The sequence below is a fragment of the Chiloscyllium punctatum genome, chromosome 6, assembly GCF_047496795.1.
Source record: "Chiloscyllium punctatum isolate Juve2018m chromosome 6, sChiPun1.3, whole genome shotgun sequence".
NCBI classification, from domain to species: Eukaryota; Metazoa; Chordata; class Chondrichthyes; order Orectolobiformes; family Hemiscylliidae; genus Chiloscyllium; species Chiloscyllium punctatum.
This window is the reverse complement of record NC_092744.1, coordinates 64,262,570-64,289,848: the sequence shown is the minus strand read 5'-3', so window position 1 is coordinate 64,289,848 and position 27,279 is coordinate 64,262,570. Positions and strand designations below refer to the sequence as shown.

Here is a 27,279-nt window from a genome sequence, read left to right as displayed (position 1 = left end):
TAACAACACTTAAAAGGTAGGGTTCTAATTTTCCTGGGGTCTGCTTCAAGGATGTGTCGTAGCAGCAGTGCCTTGAGTCTGTGGTTATCCTCCTACTATGGCCCTAACAATGGCCCCATTTCCACTCTTCACCCTTTATCCCCTCTAATTAGATGCTACTCTGTGAGGCAGCTACTCTGTTTCACCAAGAGCCAAGTTAGCAAGATTCCACGCCTGGATTACAGTTTCTAAATCACACAGGCTGGGTTTTTGGTGGAGGAGCACGAGATGATTGGAAGATGTGTACCAACATATTAAAAAACTTAAGTAGCTTACAGAAAGCACCTTTGTTAAATGTATCCAAAATTGAAATAGAATGTTAAAATATGTAAGAGATATGTAAGAGATATAGGGTGCAGAATCAGGCTATTTGGCCCATCAAGTCTGTTTTCCCATTCAATAATGCTGATATGTTTCTCTCGTTGTATTCCATTTGCTATTTTGCCCACTCCTAGCCTGTCCAAAATCTTCTGCAGCCTCCAACCTCCTCAACACTGTCTACCCCTCTAGGCGAAAGTGAGGGCTGCAGATGCTAGACATTGGGATCAAGACTAGCGTGGTGCTGGAAAAGCACAGCAGGCCAGGCAGCATCTGAGGAGCAGGAAAATTGACGTTTTGGGCAAAAACCCTTCATCAGGAATGAGGCAGGGAGCCTCCAGGGTGGAGAGATGAATGGAGGGGGTTGGGGCTGGGGAGATGGTAGCTATGAGTGGGCAAACCTAGCAACAATGACTGCAGATGCTGTAAACCAGAGTCTAGATTAGAGTGGTGCTGCAAACCCTTCCTAATCATCCAGGTGCCTTTTAAATGTTGCAATTGTACCAGCCTCCACCACTTCCTCTGGCAACTCTTTCCACACATGCACCACCCTCTGCATGAAACTGTTGCCCCTTAGGTCTCTTTTATACCTTTCCCCTCTCACCCTAAACCTATGTCCCCTAGTTCTGGTCTCCTCGACACCAGGGAAGAAGACTGCCTATTTACCCTTTCCATGCCCCTTGTGATTTTAAAAGTGCTTTTCTAGGGTTTGGAGGGATATGGGCCTGGTACTGGCAGGTGGGACTAGATTGAGTTGGGATATCTGGTCGGCATGGATGGGTTGGTCCGAAGGGTCTGTTTCTGTGCTGTACATCTCTGATTCTGGCCAGCTCCTCCCTCATGTCTTTGCAGTTACTTTTAGTCAGTTGTAGCACTGATCTGATTCCAGCCTCTCCCTCTCAAACTGCACAATTAATTTGATCATATTATGATCACTCATCCTCAGGGCTTCTTTCACCTTAAGCTCCTTAATCAAGTCTACCGCACTGCAAATCACCAACTTCAGAACTGTCTGCTCCCTCATTTGCTGTACTTCAAGCATCTCCAAAAAAAGCCATTTTGTGTACATTACATGAATTCCTTCTCTTGCAATCTGCTATCAACTTGATTTTTTGTTCTTCCTGTAGTCCACCTGCATATTGAAGCCTGAAGCCCACCATGATGATTGTAATAATGCCTTTCTTACATGTTTCTTCTATTTCCTTCCCCACATCCTGACTACTGCTATGAGGCCTGGACACAATTCCCTTCAGAATTTTTTTTTCCCTTTGTGGTTCTTCAACTCTGCCCACACAGATTCTATTCCTCCTGATTCTATTTCAGTTCTTGTTATTGATTTCATTTCATTTCTCACTAATAAAGGCAAGCCTGCACCTCCTGTCCATCAACCTGACCTCTTGATAGGATATGTATTCTTGGACATTTTGTTCCCAGCCCTGACCCCACTTGCAGCCACCTTTCTGTGATATCTATAACCTTGTACTTGCTAATTTCAATCTGCACTACAAGCTCATTTACCTTGTTTTGTAGTGAGGACAAATGCGAGTCAGTGGCTTTTTAGCGGATATTGGTTGACAGCTTGTCCCCAGAAATGGAAATAATGAAGTTTACATACAGCACTGTCCTGCATTGATTATCCCCCTTTTCATACTTGTTCTTTTATCTGCTTCTTAGAAGAAATAACTTGTATAAGAAAATTGTAAAATCTATAAAATCATGTTTCTAGTGATTAAATGCATCTAGAAATAAGCCAGAGTTTAACCTCTTCCTTGCCACAAGGATTTGTATTCCGATCTTGAGCAAACCAACATCTGCAGGGTAATTAAAGCAAAGTACTCGCAATACTGTAGTTTTGAAATAAGAAGAAAACACTGGTGAAACTCAACAGGTCTGGTAGAATATGCGGAGAGAGAAACAATTGACATTTTGAGTCCAGTGTGACTCTTGTTTGGAACTGAAAGGGGATTATAAAAGATTCTAATGTAATTGACAAAAGGGGAGAAGGAGTGAATGGAATAGATAGGAGAAACTGAGGTCTGCAGATGCTGGAGATCAGAGTCAAGAGTCTGGTGCTGGAACAGCCGAGCAGATCAAACAGCATCTGACGTCATGACAATCAACATTTTGGGCATAAGCCCTTCATCAGGAATGGAATAGATAGGAAGGGTGTCAAGAGCCAAAAGGGTGCTGAGGAGATTTACAAATGCAAAATAGTTTTTAATGGTTGGAGTGGATTGTCAAAAATAGGTTGGCTTTGCTATCGGCAAACCCATTCAAACAAGATGTGTTGTTGGGGATTGGAGAAAAGGGGTGTAATCAAAAAGAGGAAAGTTGGAATATTGTTTCCTGAATGTAAATTGCATAAGCACAAGATGAGATGCTGTTCCCAGCTTATGTTGAGCTTCACTGGAGCCCTGTCAGGTCTAAGACAAATGTTAACGCAGGAGCACGATGGTATATTGAAATCATTTGCAACTGGATGTTCGGGCCTTCTTATGGATAAAGCAGATGTACTCAACAAAGCGGTCACGCAGACTGCAGTTGATCTCACTTGTGTAGAGAAGATTACATTGGTGAGCACCAAATATAGTTGACTAGATTGAAAGAAGTTTAAGTAAATTGTTACTTCACTCGGAACATGTGTTTCAGGCCTTGGACAGCAAGAAGGTGAAAGGGCATGTGTTCTCCCCTCTGCGATTGCTTGAGAAAGTGCCATGGTGGTGGAGTGAGGAAATATTTGGGGTGGCGGGGCAATGAATCAGGGTGTCATGTAAGGAATGGTGCCTGCAGATTGTTGTTTAGGGAGGGGAGGGGAGGGGAAGGAAAGATGTGTTTGCTAAAGGTGTCAAAATGGCAGCTGCTGAAAATGTGTTGCTGGAAAAACGGAGCAGGTCAGGCAGCATCCAAGGAGCAGGAGCATCGATGTTTTGGGCATGAGCCCTTCTTCAGGAATCAGCTCTGATCTCCAGCATCTGCAGTCCTCACTTTCTCCTAGAAGTGTCAAAATGGCAGAAGATAATCCTTTGAATGTGGAGACTGGCGGGGTTAACAGTAAGGAAGGGGAAATCCTATCATTATTCTGCAAGAGAGCAGAAGGAGTAAGAACAGAAGTGTGAGAGACTGGTTGGACATGGTTGAGAGCCCTGTGGATCACAGTGTGGGAGGCTTCAGTTGAGTGAAATGGGGGAAGTGTCAGAGGGACCCTCTTGGAAGTTGGCTTAATTGGAACAGATGCGACTGAGGTTGAGAAACTGGGAGAATGGAATGGAGCCTTTACAGGAAGTTGGGTGTGAGGAAGTGTAGTAAGGACAAACGCGAGTCAGTGGATTTGTAGAGGATATTGGTTGACAGCTTATCCACAGAAATGGAAATAATGAAGTCAAGAAAAGTCCAAGATGGACCAGGTGATGGTGAGAGGAGGATGGAAGTTAGAAGCAAAATTGATACTGTTTTCAAATTGTGGATGAAAATTGGAAGTCACATCAATATCACCAATGTACTGAAGGTAGAGGTGTGGGAAATCCCAAGTTGGACCGGAACAGGAATGTTCTACATATACCACAAAGAAATTGGCATAACTGGGATCTGTGTGATTACCCAGGGCCACACCTTTGACTTAGATAAAGTGATAAAGTTGGTCACAGTGAGAATTTCAACACAAAGCATCAGAAGAATTATGGATGTAAATATGAAGAGACTGGATGAGAGCAGAAAAAAATAGGATAGGAAGAACTAAGTTTCAGTGGGGCAGGAGCAACCTGAATGAATGGGTCAGCCAGGGCATTCCTGTTAGTGAACTCTTTCGTTCCATGTTCCACTAGTAGAAATGGACTGAATTTTCTTTCCAGTTTTCTTTTTTCTCATTTTCTTCACCTTTCCTCTCCTGTAAGGATTGTTCTGCATCCGTCACACTCCCATTTGTTCTTGTCCAAGTGGGCATTTTTCATGTCATGATAGACATCACAGCCACAATCAAACCTGACCACCTCAAATACGCACAGGTGCACCTTATGCACGGTGTTTGTTGCATATCCAGTGGGGCCAAGGCCGTCAGGGATGTCTGTTCTCAGAACTCTTAAATTCCTCTCCAGGAACTCAACTTGAAAGGATTACACTAGTTTGTGTAATGCTTTTGCTCTTGGGTGATTTGCAACTGGTTTGTGGACTAATGCATTACAGAGTCTCTGGCTGGGTATTTTTTCCATTACTGGTTTATGCTTGTCAGCTGTTTTCATAAAAGCAGATTGAGAAGTCTGAAGAAACTTTTTTTTTTCTCTCTATCCTTTTATTCTTCTGGCTGTTCCAGATTTAGAATTATGTTTATTGCTTGTGTTTGATTTTCGAAAATGTTTCAAGTCTTGCCACCATGCAAATCTTTGCAGGAATCCAAATTTTGGGCAGTAGTTTTCAACGTCTGCTTAATCACAGGTGAATTGCCAATAACATCCAGAATTCACATAGCTGTACGGTGATCAGTTTCCTTGTCAGACGTAACTAGTTTGACCCCAGTTTGTGTAAGGGGTTATGTCTGTTTTGTCCCTGCTTATGTTACCTCTCAAAATTGGTGCTGATTCATAGAGCCATACAGCAAAGAAACAGACCCTTCCGTCCAACCAGTCCATGCCGAATGTAATCCCAAACTAAACCAATTCCATCTATCTGCTCCTGGCCCATGTCCCTCCAAACCTTTCCTGTTCATGTACTTATCCAAGTGTTTTTTAAATGTTGCAATTCAATTTAAGAATTTGATTCAAATGCTTTGCATATACAAGCCAAAACGACACAATTGTATTATTCTTACTGGTTTTGATAAAGTGCCCCAAATCCAGAAGTAACTTTTGGTCTCCTTATTTGTGGTTTGAGCACAAGGCAATTCTTGGTGTTGCAGTTGAGGAAACCTATCCTGTAACTGGCTAATGTGAGATATGTCAGTGCTGAGTAAAACATTGCTAAATGTGGCCAGGTGAACCTCCTTTGGACAGATATTTCTCTTCCCTGTGTTAGATGTTCCAGTGCTTCCACATTAAGTGAAGCTCAGTTGAAGAGTTGAGAATAAAGATACCTGATCATCCCTTGTTATGTCACTGATTGTTGGTGTTCCTGAATTCAACAGGATTGTAGTGTTGCGGGTGCAGTTGTAATGATTGAATAAGCTCAGTAATGTTTTAAAGTAGTTCAATGAGAAACATTAGTGAACACAGGGCATTCTGGTACAACATTGACAGTCAGATTTCTCTGCAACCTCTCGCTGCAGAAAATCACACTATGGAAAACCACTATAGAAAATTGTGCTGTGGAAGATCATTATAGAAATTTGCTATACCCACTCAGTAGGAAGTTTGCGCTATCCAAAAATGTCCATGGTTCGTTAAATGTGTTATAGTCAATTCACGTTGATGAAACGCACGTTATACCAGAACGACCTGTATAATGTTTGGAAATGTATGTCAGAGTTTGAGCCAATATAAACTGAGTGATGTGAGCAATGACATAGCCTTTTGTCTCCCATGTTGGGTGTAATTGTGTTTGTGAAAACACCTCCACTCAGTTTTCTCGTATTATAGAAAAGGAGATTTCATTCTGCCTGGCATGCAAAACTGGACCACTGCATTCAACATGTCACAGCTGTGTATTTTATTTAGTACAGGTGTGTCTTGTGCCTGTAATTTGAGTTTTATGATAATTTCTGGTGCCTGTAAGCTGTGAAGGTTTGCTTAAAGCGGAAAGGGTTTTGCCTTGTTTTGTTCATCTTTTTTTTCACAAATGAGGTGGATGGTGCGGGAAGGAAGGAGCCTCTGTTCTCCATTCCAGATAATTTTTTAAAACCCCTTATTGAAATTTCCACAATCTTAGGGTAGTGCCATCTGACACTTGTGCAATTTCTAAAATATCGCTGCCGACCTAGGTCCTAGTTTTTTTGATAAATGCAGGGTCAGTACAAAATGTACACTCCTTAATTGTTGAGATCCAGTTATACTATCATTTTTGAAACCACGGAATGAGTCTTCAAAGTCATAGTGATGGAAGAAATGTCCAGTAAGGCTACATACTCAGCATCCTTCTATACTCCTTATACACTCAACTGGGTGACCAAATTCTGTTCCAACTCCATTTAAAAGTTTGCAGAAGCCACCACTGGTGGAGGTTGTGTTGTCCCATTCCCCTCCTTCAGTCAAAGCAAAATGCTCAGAGACACAATATAGTTTTACCTCCTTCATCTTTTATTCCGGGCCCAGGAGGGAGAGAGAACGATTGCCCATGGGCATGGAGACATGAGTTCTTGGTCTTCTCTGGAACAGCATTTTCTATATAGTCATTTTACAGGGAGGAGCAGCCAGATAAGGCAACCTGCATATTGATTGGGTGACCATTACAATCAGCGAGTATGAATAGTAAAGATTAAGTCATCTGCAATTACACAATGAATAACTGGCTTCACATAATGAATACTTTTCACCTTGTTAAACTGACCTCACATACTGAATGTTTGCAATATTGTTAAATGACTCTAAATAATGACTTTTTTTCCACCTTGTTAACTCATTACTCTAGCCTGCAGCACTCCATTGTTAACTGAGTTCTTACCTGATCTAAGTCATGCTCAGCTGAACGTCTTGTTTCACAAAACTCAGAACTTAACTCTTTCCCTGCCTGCTTATACCCTATACGCTTTCTCAGTTGGATCTCAAATGATGACAAGACAGTGTGTCTGGGAAAGAGATTGACTGACTGCTTAGCAGCATGTGTTAAGATGACAAGCTTTTCATCGATGTCAACTAGTCATGGACTTCAGGAAGTGGAGCAGAGGGCACTGCCTTGTCTGTATCAATGGTGCTGAGGTGGAGATGGTAGAGAGCGTCAAGTTCCTGTTAGTGTTGATCACCAACAATGTGTAGGTAATTCTGGTATAATGTGCATTTCGAAAACACAAATTGACTATAACGTGATTGATGAATTGTGGATGTATTTGGATAACGTGAACTTTCTACTGTGCAGGTATAGCAATTTTCTACAGCAATCTTCTGCAATGCGGTTTTTCCATAGCGCAAGGTTGCAGAGGAACGTAACTGTCACAACATTCTACCAGAATGCCATGTATCCTTGTCCACCAATGTCAATGTGATGGTCAAAAAGGTGCAACAATCCCTCTACTTCCTCATAAGCCTAAGGAAATTTGGCATGTCCACAAACTCTCTTTATAGATGCACCAAAAGATACACTTTGATGCATTCAGATAGACACTAATATGGTATTTTGTGATAATACTCTGACTCCTTGGCATCATGGTAGCCCACAAACCCACAAACCCACCAACACACTAAAACAGCAGCTAATGAACTTGAAAGACCCTACACAGACAATGAGCAAAACTAATGTCATTTACAAAATACTGTGCAAGGACTGTAACAAACAATACATTGGACAAACAGGAGAAAACTAGCCGCCAGGATACATAAACACCAACTAGCCACAAAAAGACATGACCCTCTCTCACTAGTATCCTCATATACGGACGACGAAGGACACCACTTTGACTGGGACAGTACATGCATTCTAGGACAAGCCAAACAAAGACATGCATGAGAATTCCTAGAGCCATAGCATTCCAACTAGAACTTTATCAACAAGCACATCAAGTTAGATCCCATCTACCACCCCTGAGAAAAAGAACAGGAAGTGACTTCACCACAGGAAATCACATCACCAACTCAAAGAAACCCAAACATATAAATAGAAAGCAGGAAGTTTCAGCATTGCTTTGCATAAAGTCCACTGAAGTTGTTACCTAGTAAGGTAATGAAATGTCTGGAAATGAACCTTTCAGCTCAGCAAGCAAACCTACATCCACTATGTTCTTTAATGAATAAGCCACCAGTTTTGCTCTGTAGATCTATGTTATTGTGCAAATAAAATATCCTGATATCCACCATAGATGTACTTTGCAAGTGTCAAACATCAGATAAAGCAAACACAGCCACTAACCATTTTAGAACTTGAACAGCCAAAATGTGAGCATAAGTAGTTGATTTATAAAAAAGAAAATCATTAAATACTAGGCATACACCTCATTCCTTTTGGATTTCAGGGGTCAAAATATAAAGATAGGAAGAGGAAATTTAATATTTTAAAGATACTGAAATCCTCTTTCAACCTAGAACTCTTAAATTCTCTGTCACCCTCTCTTCATATTTTATTCTCAGTTTAATGCAGACATTTCCCTTCCTCTGACATCCAGCCTCTCCTATCACTCAACCATCTGTGCTCTTCGGTTCCTTCATAACCATTATTTTCCTTATTCTCACCTCCATTACTATCTACTGTATTCCCTCCCTTCCACTGTCCCTATTCTGTGCTGTCTGTCCCTAATGATTAAAGTTGCTGCAGTCCGACCAGGAGATAGGGCTATTCCCACATTGGAAAGAGAACAATGATGATGGTTTAACCTTGCCTCCAGCGAGGTGGGAGATTGAGAAGGAGAATCCTTCGTGATAAGCTCAGCTAGAGAAGGAATTGAACCCTCCCTGCATTGCAAACTGGCCGTCTAGCCATCTGAGGTAATCACTCCACCCCCTCTGCCCCCAAACTGTGTTCTTTCTCCCCTGCTCCAGTTATCCATTCCTCTTTCTGTTTCAGAAACATAAATGACAAACTAGAGGTATGCCACTTTGCAAAGTGGCAATGTTGCTGCAGTTCAAGTGAAATAACAGTTTCAGTTATAATGTTATCATGCAACTTGTGTTTTTATCTTGCTGGAACAGGAAAGCAGAAACCTGATCCATTTATTTTATCAATACTGGTTCTATAAATGAATTTTGCGCACTCGGCATACTTGGTGCACTTATTTGTATTGATATCTAAAAGAATTTGAAAACACTACTTGTGGGTGTACAGCGTAGCTAAACCACTTCATGTTTATAGTTTTCCAGAAGTATGAAAACTTCGAAAGCAGCAGAACAAATTTTGGGAGCTGTGAAAAAAAAATTGAATAATAACAACAGTAAGCTTCCTATCAGTAACTTTTAAAAAAAAGTTCCTTGTAGTTGCAGATCAGCAATACACTTACAAATAGATTTTTTGGCATTGTTTTAGGACATGAATCATCACTTTGGAGGAAGAGAGTGAAAAGGGACAAGGCAAAAAGGCAGGAATGTATCAGCTATAATGTGTCAGTAATGTTATGGGTAAAACTTGGTTATAAGTTTACACCTCAAGTAAAGCTTTGCAGTTATCGATTTTTTAGAAATATAAAACCTGGCTCAGTTTATAAATTGCTGTAGAGGACAATGTGAGATTTTCCAGATGTGTACAATGGATCTTAGATATAAGAGGCAGGTGTAACTGAAACATGCAAGCCAGACGGCCTCAAGTTCATTTCCTGGTGGCGTTGGATGCTATATTTAGCCATTACATCCTTGATCTAGACAAAGAAAAATGAAATAACCCGGGTTGCTGCCCCGATCGTTGACAAATCATTCCAACAATGTCTGTTCAGGGAAGGTTGGACACCAAACCTGAAGCAAATGGTTGAATACCAATACATAACTGCATCAGAAATTGAACATGTTTTAAAGAATAGAAACAGTTCTGTTCTTAAAACCAGATTATTTTCAATCCATGGGTGGAAGTTAGTCATAAAGGAGGGTGGTAGATGTGGACTGCCCACCCTCCCACTTCCATCCCAAATTAAGTCTGGGATGGGAAGGCTTGTGCACTGTTTTCCTGCCCTTCTGCCAATGGTGGCCTTTAAGTGTCAAATCAATACCCACTTACAGGCTTCATGCCATCGATCTATGTTATTACCTCAACCAGGTGGGGAGATTCTGGCCATCTGGGAAACAAAGAAGAAAACCTGGCAGGCTTCAAAAGAGGCCTTCGATGATGTAAATGTACCCGTGCCTGATCAAGGCAGCCAGCGTTGGGAGAGGGAGCCTGCTGAAAGCCACCCCATACCTACACTAGCAATTCCCCAAGCCCAACCCTCCTGCCCTTTGAATGATTAGATTAGATTAGATTACTTAGTGTGGAAACAGGCCCTTCGGCCCAACAAGTCCACACCGCCCCGCCAAAGCGCAACCCACCCATACCCCTACATCTACCCCTTACCTAACACTACGGGCAATTTAGCATGACCAATTCACCTAACCTGCACATCTTTGGACTGTGGGAGGAAACCGGAGCACCCGGAGGAAACCCACGCAGACATGGGGAGAATGTGCAAACTCCACACAGTCAGTCGCCTGAGGCGGGAATTGAACCCGGGTCTCTGGTGCTGTGAGGCAGCAGTGCTAACCACTGTGCCACCGTGCTGCCCACGGTTTCTGCAAGCTTTCCAGAGGGGAGCTAATCCTGTTACCCCCAGTAAAAACCGTCCCATCCTGAGTGACTACTTTATACATGAACTGTTTGCACACTTCCAATTGATTTTTTGCTGGATCAGTTGACTTTTTTCAAACACTTTTTTTCGAGCTTTAACAGGTCATCATCCCACTAAGTTCAGGATGATAATTTGGCTAAGTTACTAGAAGGTGACAAGTGATTACAGGACCACCCTTACCAGAATGGCATTTTCAGGAGAAGTGACTAATGGACAGAGTATTCTGTATGCTGAAACAGAAAATATATCACAAGATGTGCAGTTGCTTAAGCTGCAATGAAAGACATTCTTATCTGATGAATGGAAGGTCACGTGGGATGTTTTTTTTTGCCTTCTTTAGGATGTGGCCATGTTTTGAATGAAGAGATCGAAAAGAGCTAACACAAACACCTCTGACTTTATCACCCTCAAATAGTAGTTCATCTGTTTTTGAAAGCTGATTAAAATTCTTGTCATGTTACTGTTGAAAGCCCAGATGGACCTACTGGCTCCCTTACAGAACCGACAGTAGCGAGGAGCATTAGTCATTTAACCACAGCCTCACACACTGGCACAGTTTGGCCTGTGAGTCAGGCTCACAGCTGTCCCGTGTTTCTGACCCATACTACTTTCCTATAATAATCTTGCATGGAAACTGCAGGCTGTCATTTTGAAGTGATGATTATGTAATATAGTTGGAGGGGGAGAAAAAAAAGAGGAAGAAGAAATCGTAGCAATTCACCTACAGGAAGTTGTATCCATACTTCATTCTCAGGCGCCCCTTAACTAAGTCTGAAATGTTAGCATCTTTGTTTCTGTAGGGACATCTGTAATGTTTTACTTCCCTGTGGTTCTTGTTTGACAAAACTTGCATATTTCATTCAAACCAGCTTACAACTATTAATCTCGTTTGCTGTTACCTAAAGGCTACTGTTCACCATTTCTAAACCATTTTTTGTTTTCTGAGTTCAGAAAGTTGACCGATTTTAAGAGGAGAGGCGAACTCCTGTTGTTAGTGGTTTTATTGTTTTACCTCTCTCCCATGTCAACATACTTGACTCCTTGCAAACTGTCAATGTCAAGGATTTGGAGGAGCCGGTGTTGGACTGGGGTGGACAAAGTTTAAAAATCGCACAACACCAGGTTATAGTCCAACGGGTTTATTTAGAAGCACTAGCTTTCAAAGTGCTGCTCCTTCATCAGGTGGTTGTGGAAACTATTTCAAGGAAATCTTTGTGTTAGAGTTGTCTCAAATGAGCTTCAGGATAGCACCTTGCCAGGCAAATCTGAACAGTTTAGGTGAGCTATACTCCTGACCAGGCACTGAAATCCATCTTTGGGAGTTAGTTTCCATCTTACAATCCATTAGGTGAAAGTGAGGACAGCAGATGCTAGAGATTAGAGTCGAGAGTGTGGTGCTGGAAAAGCACAGCAGGTCAGGCAGCATCTGAGGAGCAGGAAAATCAATGTTTCAGGCAAAAGTCCTTCATCAGGAATATCAACACTGTTAACGTCAGCATCACTACAAGCTGTTTACATTTGACACTGATTTCATTCAGTTTCCTGGCCACTGATTTAGATTGCGCCATTCCACTGAATTCGAAGCTCAATCCCTTAACTCCATTATGCCCATGTCACCTTTTTAGTTTGAATCATTCCAATGACCTCCTGTCCAACTTCTGGTCGGCCTCTATCCTTCGTGCTCTAAAGAGCTGAACGGCCTGTTTCCACACTGAAAGTAATCTAATCTGTAAGTAATCTAATCTAATCAATAATACTGTTGCTTAATTCATATCCTATATCACCTTCTTCTCATTCTTAATCACAGAGTTCACTGAACTTGACAGTTGATGATTCCTGATGAAGGGCTTTTGCCCGAAATGTTAATGTTCCTGCTCCTCAGATGCTGTCTGACCTGCTGTGCTTTTCCAGCACCACACTCTTGACCTCACAACCCATGCCTGCCACTGGCACAACTTGGTTAGAGCTGTCGTTTTGATCCTGGCTGCAGTGATCTGAAGTTCTGCATGTTCATAAAGGGCAGTACTTTACACGTTGATGACCTGCACACCATCTTCACATTGGAGATATCTCCCAACCATGCCTGAAAATGGCAAACTGGCAGACATAATAACTGATCATGTACCATTTGTCTGTTGGTTAATTTAGTCCTCATTTAACAGATTTGTCTCAGTGACACTGTTTCATTTAAAGAAGCAGTTCTGCACTGTAAATTACTTACACTATCAGCAGAAAAAAAACTTCCATTTGTACAGGTTTCTAGGAAAATGTCTACAATCGCTTCATTGAAGCCCCATCAAGTGGAAATCCACTCTGAATCCGTAAGGGATATATTAGAAGGCTTGGTCAGTGTTGCATTTTAGTGGCTTAAAAGGACAGAGTGAGGTAGAGCTATAAGAGAGGTACAGGGGCATCATTTTAGAGCTTAAGCTATAGACCAATGAAAGCATCGATACTGGAGCAAAGGGAATGGGGGCATGAATAAGAACAAAAGAGGAATCAACTGTCAAGTTCAGTGAACTCTGGGATTAAGAATGAGAAGAAGGTGATATCGGATATGAATTAAGCAACAGTAGCTTTGGACAAATTAACTCTTTAGAGCATGAAGGATAGAGAAGTTGGACATTGGAATGCTTCAAACTAAAAGGTGGCATGGGCATGATGGAGATAGTGGGGTTGAGCTTTGAATCCAGTGGAATGGCACAATCTGAATCAGTGGCCAGGAAACTGAATGGAATCAGTGTCAAATGTAAGCAGCTTGTATTGATGCTGACGTTAATGGTGTTGATATTCTTAAATTGAAGGACCAGTAATTGGATGAGCAAGACAAAGGGGCAAAATCTTGTTAACAGTACAGCCTTGGAAGAGAAAAAAAATTGCTGGACATGCTCACTCCTGGCTACGATTGGATAGATAAATTGGCACCAAGTGAGTGTAATCTTTGACAATAGAAGGATTTACAGCCGGCGGGTAGAATTGTCTACTGTGTCAAAAGGTGCATTTATTTTGTGAAAACAGAAGAAGAATAATTCACCGTTGTCACCACCACATCTATGTCCTTTGTAACTTTGATTAGGACTGTTGCATTGCTGTGGCATAAGTAAAACCTGATGGGTGACAATCAAACATGGAGTCCCTGAAATGATGAGCACTGATTTGGGAAGTGATAATAGCTTTAAGAATTTTGGACTTGTCATTGCAAACAAATGCCATTTCAGGAGATTCAAATGCATTATTTTGAGAGATGGCATGCGGACAAATTTGAAAGCGTGTACTTTTGACAATATAGAAGGGGAATCAGGAATTGAAATTGCTTTGCCATCCGTTTATTAGCAATGGAGTTGAAGAGCAATAAGTGGGACTTGTATCATAGTAGTATACAGGTAAAACTGAGTGGTATATGGTTTAGTTTGTGAACTCTTGATAGCTTCTAGTCCACATTAAAACTCAAAGAAAATTAAAAGAGGTGATTGTTCCAATGATTCTTAAGAGTGAAGCATTGATTGGTAGTTGGAAATGTGCAAATAGTATTGCTTGCCCATGCTGAATTCTGTTTGTCCCCTTTTACCAGTGAAGTGAACCACCTTGAGAGAGTTTTGCAGATGACAGTGATTCCAAAAAGGGAATTCTGAAGCCTTTATCTTCAGACCATGCTCAAAACTCAACTCCCTAGCTACCTAGTGGGCGGCACGGTGGCACAGTGGTTAGCACTGCTGCCTCACAGCGCCTGAGACCCAGGTTCAATTCCCGCCTCAGGCGACTGACTGTGTGGAGTTTGCACGTTCTCCCTGTGTCTGCATGGGTTTCCTCCGGGTGCTCCGGTTTCCTCCCACAGTCCAAAGATGTGCAGGCCAGGTGAATTGGCCATGCTAAATTGCCCATAGTGTTAGGTAAGGGGTAAATGTAGATGTAGGGGTATGGGTGGGTTACGCTTCGGCGGGGCGGTGTGGACTTGTTGGGCCGAAGGGCCTGTTTCCACACTGTAAGTAATCTAATCTAATCTAATCTAATCAATTTCATCCTTCTCTTGGAGCAAATGACAAGGCTAAGCCAGACTGCTTGCAAACGGTGGCATATTGGAGGCGCAGAGGTGAGGATGCATTTGAAATGGTGATGTGTCCCAATTGGCTGACAGTTTCATGGACCAAGCAGTGCCAGACTTGATAATTGCTCATTGCTGGCGTTACAAACAATCTTGGAAGAAGAATTGACATAGATTCCAGACTGGCCAGCTTGTCAGACATTTTGCGAATCCTGCACCATCAAATACGCTAACAGAGGTCTAAAATTCAGCTCCGTGCCATAATGAGATTGCCTATTTCAATTTTCCCTAATCATTCAATTTATTTCTTTAACATCATCCAATTTCATTCCTGTCTCAGCTCACCTGTTAAAACCCATCATTCCTTTGTTTGTTACTCATAGTCCTGACTATTCCAAACCATTCCAGGCTGACTTGTCACATTCTAGACTCCACCAATTTGAAGTTATTCAAAACTCTGCTACTTAATGACCTTACATGTGCCAACTCCTGTTCACCTATTGTCATTGTGGTCACTGACCTACATTAGTTCCTGGTTATAGAATACCTCGATTTTTGAATTCTCATCCTTTCTCGTCATACTTTCCATGGTTTCACTGCACCCTATGTTTGTAACATGCTTCAGCTCTGCAACCCTTCAATATCTGTACTCATTTTAAGGCTGGCTGCTTTAACATTGGTGATCATGCCTCCAGGCCCTAAGTTCTGAAATACCCACCCTAAATCTCTCTTGACTCTAAGTTAAAACCTCAAATCCAAGAGTCTGTGTTGTTTGGAGAGTTCAGGAAGAAAAGAATACTTACAAATATAGTCTTTGTGTGAGTTATTGTTAAAGTTGGAAATGTGATTCAAAAGGAAGACAAAGACAATGGAAAGGAAGGTTTGTTTTCCCTTCTCCAATTGTTTCCTGTAAGAGGGCTGTGATCTCCTACTTGGATACACTTGAATGGCTGCAGGTGTCTTTCTGTACACAATCCCATTATCCATTTTCAAATCTCAGCTGGATTTTACATTCGTATACATTTCAACTATGGGAAACTGGTGGATCAGATTCCTTTCTCTCTTCCTCTGAATGCTTTATTTCCACTAGCATAGGAATTGGGAGGTAGTGATTTAGAATGGACCTGTTTACTTGTTTGGTTCCTAAATTTGTGGGAATATATACATTTTTGAGCTCCGTTGCCACCCTTTGAATTTATCTCCGGTTAACTCGCTGAGTGTTTAATTGAGACTATCCTAGCCTATTACATCCTAAATTGCATTTGCTTCATTCTTTGACCATGGTGTTAGGAAGGACTGTTTTTTGATGTAGCAATCCTAACATTGTGGAGTAAATATTTCCAAATTAGGAAGAATTACTTTGCTTCCTTGTTCTGGAAATGCAATTCAGCAGATGTTGGTTACATTCTTCTTTCTTTCCCAAATCATGTTCTTGCTGTTTCAGTAGCTTCAATCATAGATAAGGCCAATTCTGAATATTTTCTATGTATCTCTCATCATCCACATCTCCCTGCTATGACCCAGCCCACCTCCTTGATCAGATGAGCTGAGGAGTTTAATTTCGATAAATGTGAGGTGTTGTATTTTGGAATGGCAAATCAGGGCAGGACTTCTACACTTACTGGTAAGGTCCAGAGGAGTTTTGCTAGAGTGCAGGTTCACAGTTCCTTCTAGATGGAGTCATAGGTAGACAGGGTAGTGAAGAAGGCGTTTGGTACACTTCCCTTTATTGGTCAGTAAATCTAGTACAGGAGTTGGGAAGTCTTGTTGCGGCTGTATAGGACATTGGTTTGGCCACTTTTGGAATATTTTGTTCGATTCTAGTCTTCCTGCTATAGGAAGGATGTTTTTAAACTTGAAAAGGTACAGAAAAAGTTTATAAATATGTTGCTGGGGTTGGACAGGTTATATTATAGGAGAGGCTAAATAGGCTGGGGCTATTTTCCTTGGAGCATCAGAGGCTGAGGGGTGACGTTATAGATGTTTATAAAACTATAAGGGGCATGTATAAGTCAAATAGACAAGGTTTTTTCCCTGGGATGTGAGACTCCAAAACTAGAGGGCATAAGTTTAAGATGAGAGGGGAAAGATGTAAAAGAGATTTAAGGGACAATCTTTTCACACAGTGTGTGGTACGTGTATGGAATGAGCTGCCACAAAAAGTGGTTTAGGCTGGTACAATTACAACATTTAAAAGGCATCTGGATAGGCATATGAATAGGAAGGATTTAGAGAGACATGGGCCAAATACTGGCAAATGAAACTAAATTAATTTAGGATAATTGGTCAGCAGGGGCAAGTTGGAATAAAGAATCAATTTCTGTGCTGTATAACTCTCTAACTGTATGACTCTAATGTTTCTTCTGTAATGTGCTCTGTTCAAATGGCTGCTTTTCCAGTGATCCATGTTACATATTGAGGGTGGTAATACATGTATGGACTTCCCTTACATGTGCTCGGAGGCAGTTAATTGATGGTACCCTGATGTCTCTCAGTCCAACTGGCTGATGTTGCACCAGGCTATCAAGTTTAGACTACACCGATCAAGTTAACTAACTTGTCGATCATTTCACAAACACCAAGCAAGGTGAGTTCAACACTAATATTGCAATGATCAGACACCCAACACAGAGCTGAGGTGATCTTTAATAACTTTATCTGTTACAAAGTGTCTTGAAGTACTCTGGAGTGTTTCTGGAGAAGAGGTGGTGAATTCCTGGACTTGGTTGGGAAAGTTGATGTAACTTAGCAGTGAGGAGTGAAAAGTATGTGACCTATCCCCTCTAAGAATACTCCAGGTTTGGGAACAGCAGGGTTAGTATCTCTGGGAGATAGCCTAATGGATGCAGAGAGGGCAAGCTCCATACAGTGCCTTCCACCCTCCTTGACAAGAGCAGGTTATGAGGCTTACCAATGCTTCTATCAGCCCGGATGCATATCCCTTGACTCACACGTAAATGTTGCCTCATCAAGTTCCCCCTCTGAGTCCTCTGTAACCACACTTCCTGTGAGCTGGCAAACGTACAGTCCTTTACCCCTTCCCTGGCTGCACTCATGCTCACTTGATTCACCACACGCTGAATCTAACTTCAGACACGTCTCTGAGGTTTATACAGTACTTATCAGCACCTTGCTCACCGTGCCAGGCAGTATGTTGTGAAGGAGTGCAAGTTCTCATTCTCAATATTCCTGACCACACCACACAGCCCAGACTCCATTATAAATGACCTCATGGTGCTGAGTTTATAGAAACACAATGTTTTTACAGCACAACCTCTGGATATTTTGAGAACTTTACAGCTATAAAAATATTTTTGAAATGTAGCCGATGGTACAGTTTAGGAAACACTGCTGCCAAGTTGCACTCAGCAAACTCACACAAACAGGAAATTGATAACAACCATGTAAGCTGTTTGTTGTGATATTGGTCGAGGGATTAATATTGATTAGGATGTTGAGGATAATTTCCATGGTTTTTCAAATTAGTGACTTGGGAGTCTTTGTATCCCCCTCGGGCAGACAGGCCTCGACTTGACATCTCAACTCAAAAACAGCACCCCTGACAGCAAAACACTCCTTCAGGCTGCTCTGGAGTAGCCTAAAGAAGGATTATACCTGAAAAGTTGACTTCTCCTACTCCCTGATGCTGTCTGGCTTGCTATGTTCTTCGAGCCTCCTGTTTGTCTGCTCTGCAGTATCAGCCTTGATTATTGTACTGGAGCCTTAAATCGGATTTGAACATGCAGTCTTTTACCCCTACCCTGGCTGCAAACAGGGACTTAAACCTGGAGCCTTGTTATTCAAAGGCAAGACTGCTACCAGTTGACACACAACATCCGTGCTGGGTTCAGATGCGTTTTGTCCCTTGCCAGTTCTGTTTTTTCACCCTTCTGTTCTGTGCCAACTTGTTCAGCGAGGAGAGAGGGCAGAAGGTTAGTATCTAGTGTGATACTGAGTTTGGATGAAGCGCGGATATGGCTGAATTGCTGATGGTATGTGGAACTAGCTATGAAGTGGTCAGCATCAAGATATATGAGATAGAGGATCTATATGGATTTATGAACTGTGCTACTGGGCTCCCTAGATGAGTTCAGAGGCAGGAAGCAAGATGATGCTCACAGCAATAACGGTAGGTTCCTACTCCTCCAGATCAGTAACATGATTTATGTTGCTGGTGACTGAATATTGAATGGAGTTGATTAAACTTTTCTTCATGTGTATATTTTATCTAAAAAGGTACTTTGCTAAGATGCTGTTTTACTTCTTTGCAGGACCATGTGGTTGTTGTAGCGTTCATTTTTCATGATGCCTCCTGCCATGACTGATCCGTTGGATATCTGGGCAGTAGATTCCCAGATCCCATCAGATAACAGCATCACTGCGGATTTCTTACTGCCCACTGGAATGTACATTCAATTGGATGTGCCTCGTGAGGCCACCATTGAACATATCAAATCGGTAAGTAAGCTCATCACACTGTCCACTACTTCTTAATCCCTTGCTTTCTAGAAGTAGTGATAAAGGAAAGTGGTCAATATTGTTCTTTAGACCTGCCCCATGTGTTCATTCCCTCCTCTTCTTCTCCCCCCACCCCCCCTCCCCCCCACAAGTTTAATTAAGCAGAACTTAAAAATTGATGTTATTTTTATTGCCTCAACTTGTACACTATTAATTGATTATCTGGCAATGGTTGGTCAGCCTTGAGCATCATGGTATATAAACACGCTTACCCTCCTGTTGGAGCCTTGTATCTCCTTGATTTTTCCACCTCATTGATATCAGAATTGAGAATCCAGAACAACCCTAATGTTCTGAGTTCTGTTGGCATGTTCATGCATGACTGTTAGTTAGAAAAAAAAGAAAGCTCCTATATGAATCTGCAGTCACTTACAATTTGACCATCAGGGCTCAGAAATGGTAGAAGATGGAAATTATTTCAAAGATTAACTTATCAAACATTTTTGAGGTTAAATATTTTAACCTTTGAAGCAAAGTAAAGGTTAATTTTTGCAACAATCCATATGGATTCTCTTGAAGAATCCTGTTAATTTTCACTTGTGGATTTTACTTCATGTTTATCAGACTCCTTAATACATCTATTTTAGAAAATCACAGCAAATTCTGCCTGGGGTCAGCTGCTGATAGGGGGGATAAAGTAAGTTATCAAGCCGAGATTTAAATCTTCCCTCTGAATCCAAGCTGGGAGTTAGTTTCTACTTTTTACAAGTACTGTTTGTACTTTGTAATTTACAATTTGAGTCTTAAAAAGAAACTGATTAAAATTTGACACCATACTTGTCACATATGGCTGGAGATGTTGATTATGATAAACTATGCTCCTATTCATCAGCTTCCTCCACAATAATTTCATAAGGTAGACTATTGGCAGCAAATTGTTAGAATGAACCTATAGTTGTGTGCAGCTTCAACACTTCATCAATGGTACAGGGCTTGATATGCACCAAATCCAGAACATTCATTCCTTCCAACACCACAAAGAGCAGGATGTGCCATTTATAAGATACACTGCAACAACTCATCAAGACTCCTTAACCAACACCTTCCTAATTCATGACAACTGCCATAGAGAAGGACAAGGGCAGCGGATGCAGAGGAACATAGCAAGTTCCCCTCTAAGCCACGTACCAACATGACTTGAAAATATATCACCGTTCCTTTGGTGTTGCTGTGTCAAAATCCTGGAATTTCATCTTCAATGACATTGTGGGTCTAAGCACACCAAATGGACTGCAACAGTCCAAGAACCTTCTCCAGGAAAGCTCGATATGGATAAATGCTGGCCTACGCAGTGAAGCCCACATCCCATGAATGATTTGATTTTAACTTTTAAAAAAGGGACTGACTTTTGTTTGCAAATCAAATCCGTATGCACAATGTTTGAGTTCCAGTGCTGATGTCCACACATGAACATATTTCAAGTCAGGCCCACCTAGTTTCAACAAAGAATGACAGAATGATAAAGTGGTATGCATGATATGATAAAGTGATATGATATGCATGATAAAGTGAGCAATTATGCCAGATGACCTCTATTATAATGTTGGTTGATGGATAAACATTGATTAAGACTCCAGGAGAATTTGTATGTTTTCCAAACATGATATGTTTTTTTTTAAGGTTTGCCTCAAAGGGGATGTGGGACCTCAGTTTTTAGTTCCCACCTGGTAGGCAATGTCTAAATGATTCAGCACTCCCATCATGTTGGGCCGAACTGATGGCCAAGCTCATTTACTTAAATCCTTGGTCTGGATTTGAATTTGTGACTTGCAGGCTATAGTGCCACCACTAGTGTTGGTTGACACAAGTTATCCCACTTCATAGTTTTGGCATGTGCATTTTTCTCTTTGACGGAAGAGTCAGAATTACTAATGAGCTTTTCACGGAGTTCATTTTAATTTGCATCCACTAATGTGGCAACTCCAGGTAATCTTTCATGTGTTGCATTGCAGCTCCTATGGACACAGGCACAGACATACCCACTGTACAGTGTCCTTGGCGAACAGGACTCCTATATGTTTCAATGTGTGAACCAGTCAGCTGTGCATGAGGAGCTGGAGGATGAGTCTCGTCGCCTCTGTGATGTTAGACCTTTCCTTCCTGTTTTAAAGCTTGTAGCCAGGAACTGCAATAGATCTGAAAAACTACTAGATTCAAAAATTGGTGTTCTTATTGGGAAAGGTAAGTCGTTCCTTTGCCTTGCATGAACATTGTTTTGTGTCTTGCTCATCTGCTGCCAACAGTGTTATCTGATAACATCTACCAGCTGACCCAAAATGAAGGCTGATTTCACTTTATTGGTTTTACCTTTGTCTGTTTATTTGACTGGCCCTATCTAATATAGGCATTATAGTAGTTATACTGAACTTGGCTAGTACAAGTTAAATAATTATTCAGTAGCTATGCTTTTCAATAATTTCCGTCTTAAGTATTTAAGACCCTTCAGTCTCTTTAGAAGGACTGAGTTAGCACTAGGTAAGGCATTCTTTACATTGCTTTAGTTTGTAAACTGTTTTAAAACTCAATATAGTGACATCTACCATAATCAATTTTAATGTCTATTCACAAACATGGGTTTTCCAGTCCAGTTTTGTGGTGGGTGGGAGGTATCTTTTAAATATAAGAATGTGTTGGTATCCATTATACCCCAAACCCGATTTAATTCCATTCAAGTTAGTTGAGAACAAGAATTGTTATGTGCTAATCATATCACGCACTCCTACTAAACAGCAGTTTCAGTCACCATTATTTTTAATTATTTTGCTCAAGTATTTAATCTATGATTGTTTAGGACACAATGGTCCTAATCTGGAAAGGGAAGAATTTGTATTTTTACTGCAAGTTATTTTCAGAATGTCTGATGCATGTCCATTACCCACTGACTCTTGAGTCTATGTAGTCTAACTCTGTAGCCCATGTACAAACATCTACACTAACATCACGCTCACCTCTGCTGTGGATTTTTTTATATGGAAAGATCTTGTGATTTATCACTTAATTTAAGGTTTGGCCAGCAATAGAGATTGTTAATTATTACTCCATATCTTTTCCTTTCTCATCTACTTAAACAAAACTCGCGATTCTGGGCTGTTGGTTTCCATGATTCTTAGAAAAGTCTCAGCGCATTGTGTGAATGATGCCTTTGAAGGGATGTCAGAATGTGTAGAAACAGACTGCAGATAATAATGGTGGATTGTTGTTTTCTCAGAAAATATAAAGGAAAGAATAGCCAGTACTTCCTTTTCCGTGCAGCTCTTCACCCAAGCCTGGAGTCTAATTCACTATTTGATTATGTAGTGTCTTAACTTGGGTGCAGAACAATTTGACTGTCTGGGAGAGACATGTTAAATAATAAATTGATCAAAAAAAAAGATTCTGATTGTGCTGATGTGATTGCCTAATAGTTGTTGTTGGGATCTAGGTCTCCATGAGTTTGATGCACTAACAGATCCTGAGGTTAAAGAATTTCGCAGCAAAATGCGTAAAATCAATGAGGAGAACATGTTGAAACGTCAAGGACTCTCCTGGATGGATTGGTTGCAGCATAACTTTCCTCCTGAGGTTGAATCTGCTAGTGTTAATAACACTGAAGACAAACTGCACAAAGACAATTTCCTTGTAGCCATCCGATTCGAGTCTTGTCAGGTATGTTGCACTAAACTCTAAACCACCCTTTTGACCATGTAAGGGTCTCCTCTTGCCAGTACTGGGATTAATGCAGGCAGGCCTGTTGCCTTTTTTACATATATGATAGGTAAACAAGGGTTCCTGGTTTATCACCTCCAGGGATTCCTTGATTAAAGGCAGTCAGGGCCAGATTGTGAGGCTGGGTTGATGGTAAGAAATGGCCCACTAATAGCAATTGGATCATTTCCCCCCAAATTCCGTGCCCCTCCATTTCTCATTAAATACCCCTATTCCCACATTATTTCCCTGTTAATGAGACTCCAGGATAGTCCTGATGAAGGACTTATGCCTAAAACATTGACTCTCCTGCTCCTCTGATGCTGCCTGACCTGCTGTGCTTTTCCAGCACTGTACTTTTTGACTCTGATCTCCAGCATCTCTAGTCCTCACTTTCTCCAGGATGGTACTGCTCAGTCCAAGTGCAGTCACCTTCTGGTTGACGGTCAATTGTGCCCTTAGGTTTTTGATTCAGGGCAGGTCCTCCAGTGGCCTTGGCACTGCCTGATTGGCTTGAGGTTGGGTAGATCTTACTAAGAAAAGTCTGTACTGATCTGTCTCCAGCAGACAAGCAAGACCCCATGATGCCACAACAAGATTCCACTCCTAGTTCTTGTGATATGATTTAAAATATGCAGATGTAATAAAGCGAATTGTTTCATTTTCAAAACAATCTTGAAATTCTAACCTTGCACTATTCATTGTTGAACTTTGAATGAGCTGTATGTCATATTTGTGGCAGCATCAATGAATAGTGCAATTCACTAAACTACATATCAGAAGGGAACAATCTCCATTTGGGATGTACAGTTTCTTTTCTTACGTTACACATTTTTTGCCATATAATTCCTCTAATTTTGATTGCAGAGTGTATTCACAAAGCAATTTTGCATAACTACAGCTGTCTTTTGTTTGAACTAGTACTGAGGAATCTGCTGTACACTGTAAACAGGGCAAATAGTGTAACAGGAGCCAAGATGAAACCAAATCCCTCCTGTATGAGAAAGCTATTCTGCATAATGCAAATGTAACTTAAAACTCTTTGGCATTCATAGATATTGACTGAAAGCTTGATTTAAGTTTTGAGAAAATCGTTTTCCTGTAAGTTAGATTTTAACATGATCTTAGGAGCTGATTTGCTTTTGTTAAAGTTTTCTTAGTCAGGCTGAATTGATCAATGATAATCAATTGAAGCTTAGGTTGTGGTAAGCAGAGGAAAGAAAACTTCCAACTTCTTGTTCGAGATATGGCCATTATACAGATAGCTCTGCATAGTATTTTGCTCATACTTATTACTTTGGCTGCCACTAATTCCAAAAGGTAGTAACACTTTGCATAGGTTTTTTTTTCATGAAACCTTTCAATTTCTACAATTTATCTTGTTCTCAAGTTTTTTTTTTAAAGTGACTCCTGACACCAGTTCCAAGTTCTTCAGTAGAGTTGTTGTCTTTGGCACGGAGTGAGTCAAAATCAGCATGGCTTCTGGAGAACCAATAAATATTCTTATTGGCTGAAAAGCATTTATTCAGGAAATATAAATCTGACATTCTTCCAAAGTTGGGAAGAGGTAGAGCAGCAAAACTAACAGTATTGTATTCTCATGAAGGAAAATTGGGTTCCTATCTACACAAGCAAAGTCCAATTTTGAATAAAGAATGTCTCAAGATACTTACCTCATGTTCAGTTTGTTTTCTCCAACCTTCTAGTGTACACTTCTTAATTACATTACCCATATTACATTAAGTAAAACTGGAGCTGGCATTCCTGGACTTGGTCTTTGTTTTTCTGCATTTCAAAAAAATCAATGGATTCCAACTTAGTTTGCTGTTCATTGACCTTTCGTTTTGCTTTCACTCTTACATATTTACGTCTAAAATGACTATCCTTGTCTCTATGCACAGAATTGTGCACCCAGTGAGAGGAGGAACTTTTCATGTAACCAAGCTTAAACGATGGGAGGAGACATATAAACCAAGCAATCACAGGTTTACGGTTTATGGTAGATAGTAGGAAAGCAAGTAGAAATCAATTCCTCAGAGAATAAGTAGTTATTCAGACAGTATTAACTGAACGAGGAGAGCTAGTGTGGATGTGATATGGCTTGTCTCTTCTGTCTCTACTCCTTTGCTTTGGTTCAGTCTGGTTCCATGCTTCTTAATCTGAAACATGCCCTTTTCATGGCTTCCCTTGCAAAATATCACAGGAGATCAATTAGTAACTGATGTAAATATGAAATTGCAGTAATACAATTCTGGCATTTGCAAAATGTGGAAAATGAATCAGTTAAAGCATCCAATCTGTCACCATGGTGATACATGCTTATGCTGATTAATGGGCAAGTTATATTTGACTCAATTGATTGAGATGGCCGAGAATGTATGAGACCTGTGCATTTCATGTTAATGTGGGTGTTCAAAACTCCAAGTTGTTGATGTAAAAATATATTTGGTAAGGTACCACAGAGCAGGCCTGGTTGAACAATTGAAACCCATGCTACAAAGGAGAAGCAACAAAGATGTAAGTTAACAAAGGAATAGAAAAGAAAGTTGTGAATAGTGTTTCTCGGATGAGAGGAAGTCATAGTTGTGGGTATGTTTGCCATGCTGGGAAGTTGATTTGCAGATGTTTTGTCCCCTGTTCTAAGTGACAGCTTCAGTACTTTGGAGCCTCCTGTGAAGCGCTGCTGTACTGTGTCTTCTGGAATTTATTTGGTTCCCTTTCTGCTGCTTCCGGTTGCTGGTTCCAGTTGTTCGTTGTAGTGGCCGGTATATTGATCTAGGTCAATATGTTTGTTGATTGAGTGCCATGCTTTTAGAAATTCTCTAGCTGTCTTCTGTGTAGCTTGTCCTATGATCATTGTGTTGGCCCAGTCGAATTTGTGGTCCTTGTCATCTGTGTGTATGGCTACTGGGGACAGCTGGTATTTCGTGGGTAGTTGGTATTCGTGCTGTGGATTGTTAGTTGTCTGCTTGTTTGTCCTATATACTGTTTCATGCAGTCTAGAGGAAGACCTACTGGAGTTTGTCAAGGTTCAATCAATGCTACATGTTAATATACATTAATGACTTTAGACTAGTGGGTCAGAATACAATTTCCAAATGACACAAAATTTGGAAGTATGTTAAACAATGATAAATGTAGTCATAGACCTCACGGAGGTACAGGCATGTTGTGGAATGGGGAGGCACATGAGTTCAAAGCAAAATCCATTTGTGGGCACAATTTGGTCAGAAGAATGTACCAGAAGAATACAAACTATTGGGAAGAAAAGAGACTTGTGGATGTCAGTGCAAAATTATTTATTGGCTCATCCTGAAAATGTTAAAGAAGTTAAAGAGTGGGGAGTCCTGGTCTTTTTTTTAAAAAACATGGTAGGCAGAACGAAAGCAAAAGAATGAACTAAACCTACATAAAGCACAGGTTTACCCCAAGTTGGAGCACTGTGTCTAACTTCCTGACCTATGCTTTCAAAAGAGAAGTGAAGGCTTTGAAGAAGATGCAGAAGAAAATTGCTCACATTGTTTCAAGGGTGTGGGATTATGTTTACCTGGATAGGTTGGAGAAGCTGAGGTTGTTCAGAGCAGAGACAGTAAGATGTCTTATTTTCATAAGTTATTAAAGGTAGGATTGTGTAAATAGAAACGTTCTTGCTGGCTGAAATGTTAATATTGGAAGGACTTGGACTTAAAAGTGATTGAAGAAGCAGAGGTGAAACAAGCGGAAGAAAGTTTTCCTTACCTTGACTAATGCTGGAGCTACAGCCCCAAAAGTACCGCCTCGCCCTAATTTCCTTTCCTTAAATGAGGGTTATTTAACGAAGTTGATGGATGCTAAAGTTGAGAATATGACTGTCCTCATCCATTGTCAATGTTTAGAACACCAACAATGAGACTGCATGTTAGGTAATAGGAGCATCTGAATGCCTAGATCAGAGAGTATGGTGCTGGAAAAGCACAGCAGGTCCAGCAGCATCCAAGGAGCAGGAAAATCAACGTTTCAGGCAAAGGCCCTTCATCAGGAATGAGACTGGGAACCTCGAGGGTGGAGAGATAAAGGGGAGGGGGGAGGATTGCTGGGGTGAAAGTAGCTGAGAGTGCAATAGGTGGGTGAAGGTGATAGGTCAGAGGGGTGGGTGGAGCGGATAGGTGGGAAGGGTGATGGACAGGTCATGAGGGCGGTGCTGAGCTGGGACTGGGATAAGGTGGGGGGAGGGGAAATGGGGAAACTGGTGAAGTCCACATTGATGCTATGGGGTTGGAGGGCCCCAAGGTGGAAGATGTATTCTTCCTCCAGGAGTCAGGTA

The 27,279-nt window shown here is 41.1% G+C and overlaps 1 protein-coding gene across 3 annotated transcripts in view; it reads left to right on the top strand.

Moving 5' to 3' along the window:
• Positions 1–27,279, top strand: part of pik3cb (phosphatidylinositol-4,5-bisphosphate 3-kinase, catalytic subunit beta) — a 188,408-nt gene that overhangs the window by 75,403 nt on the left and 85,726 nt on the right. For all 3 annotated transcript variants that reach the window (XM_072572810.1, XM_072572808.1, XM_072572809.1), the window contains 3 exons: positions 19,046–19,232; positions 21,245–21,473; positions 22,714–22,937. In XM_072572810.1, the coding sequence (XP_072428911.1) occupies positions 19,077–19,232; positions 21,245–21,473; positions 22,714–22,937 (609 nt within the window). In that variant the 5' untranslated portion in view covers positions 19,046–19,076. The remainder of the gene's footprint in view (positions 1–19,045; positions 19,233–21,244; positions 21,474–22,713; positions 22,938–27,279) is intronic.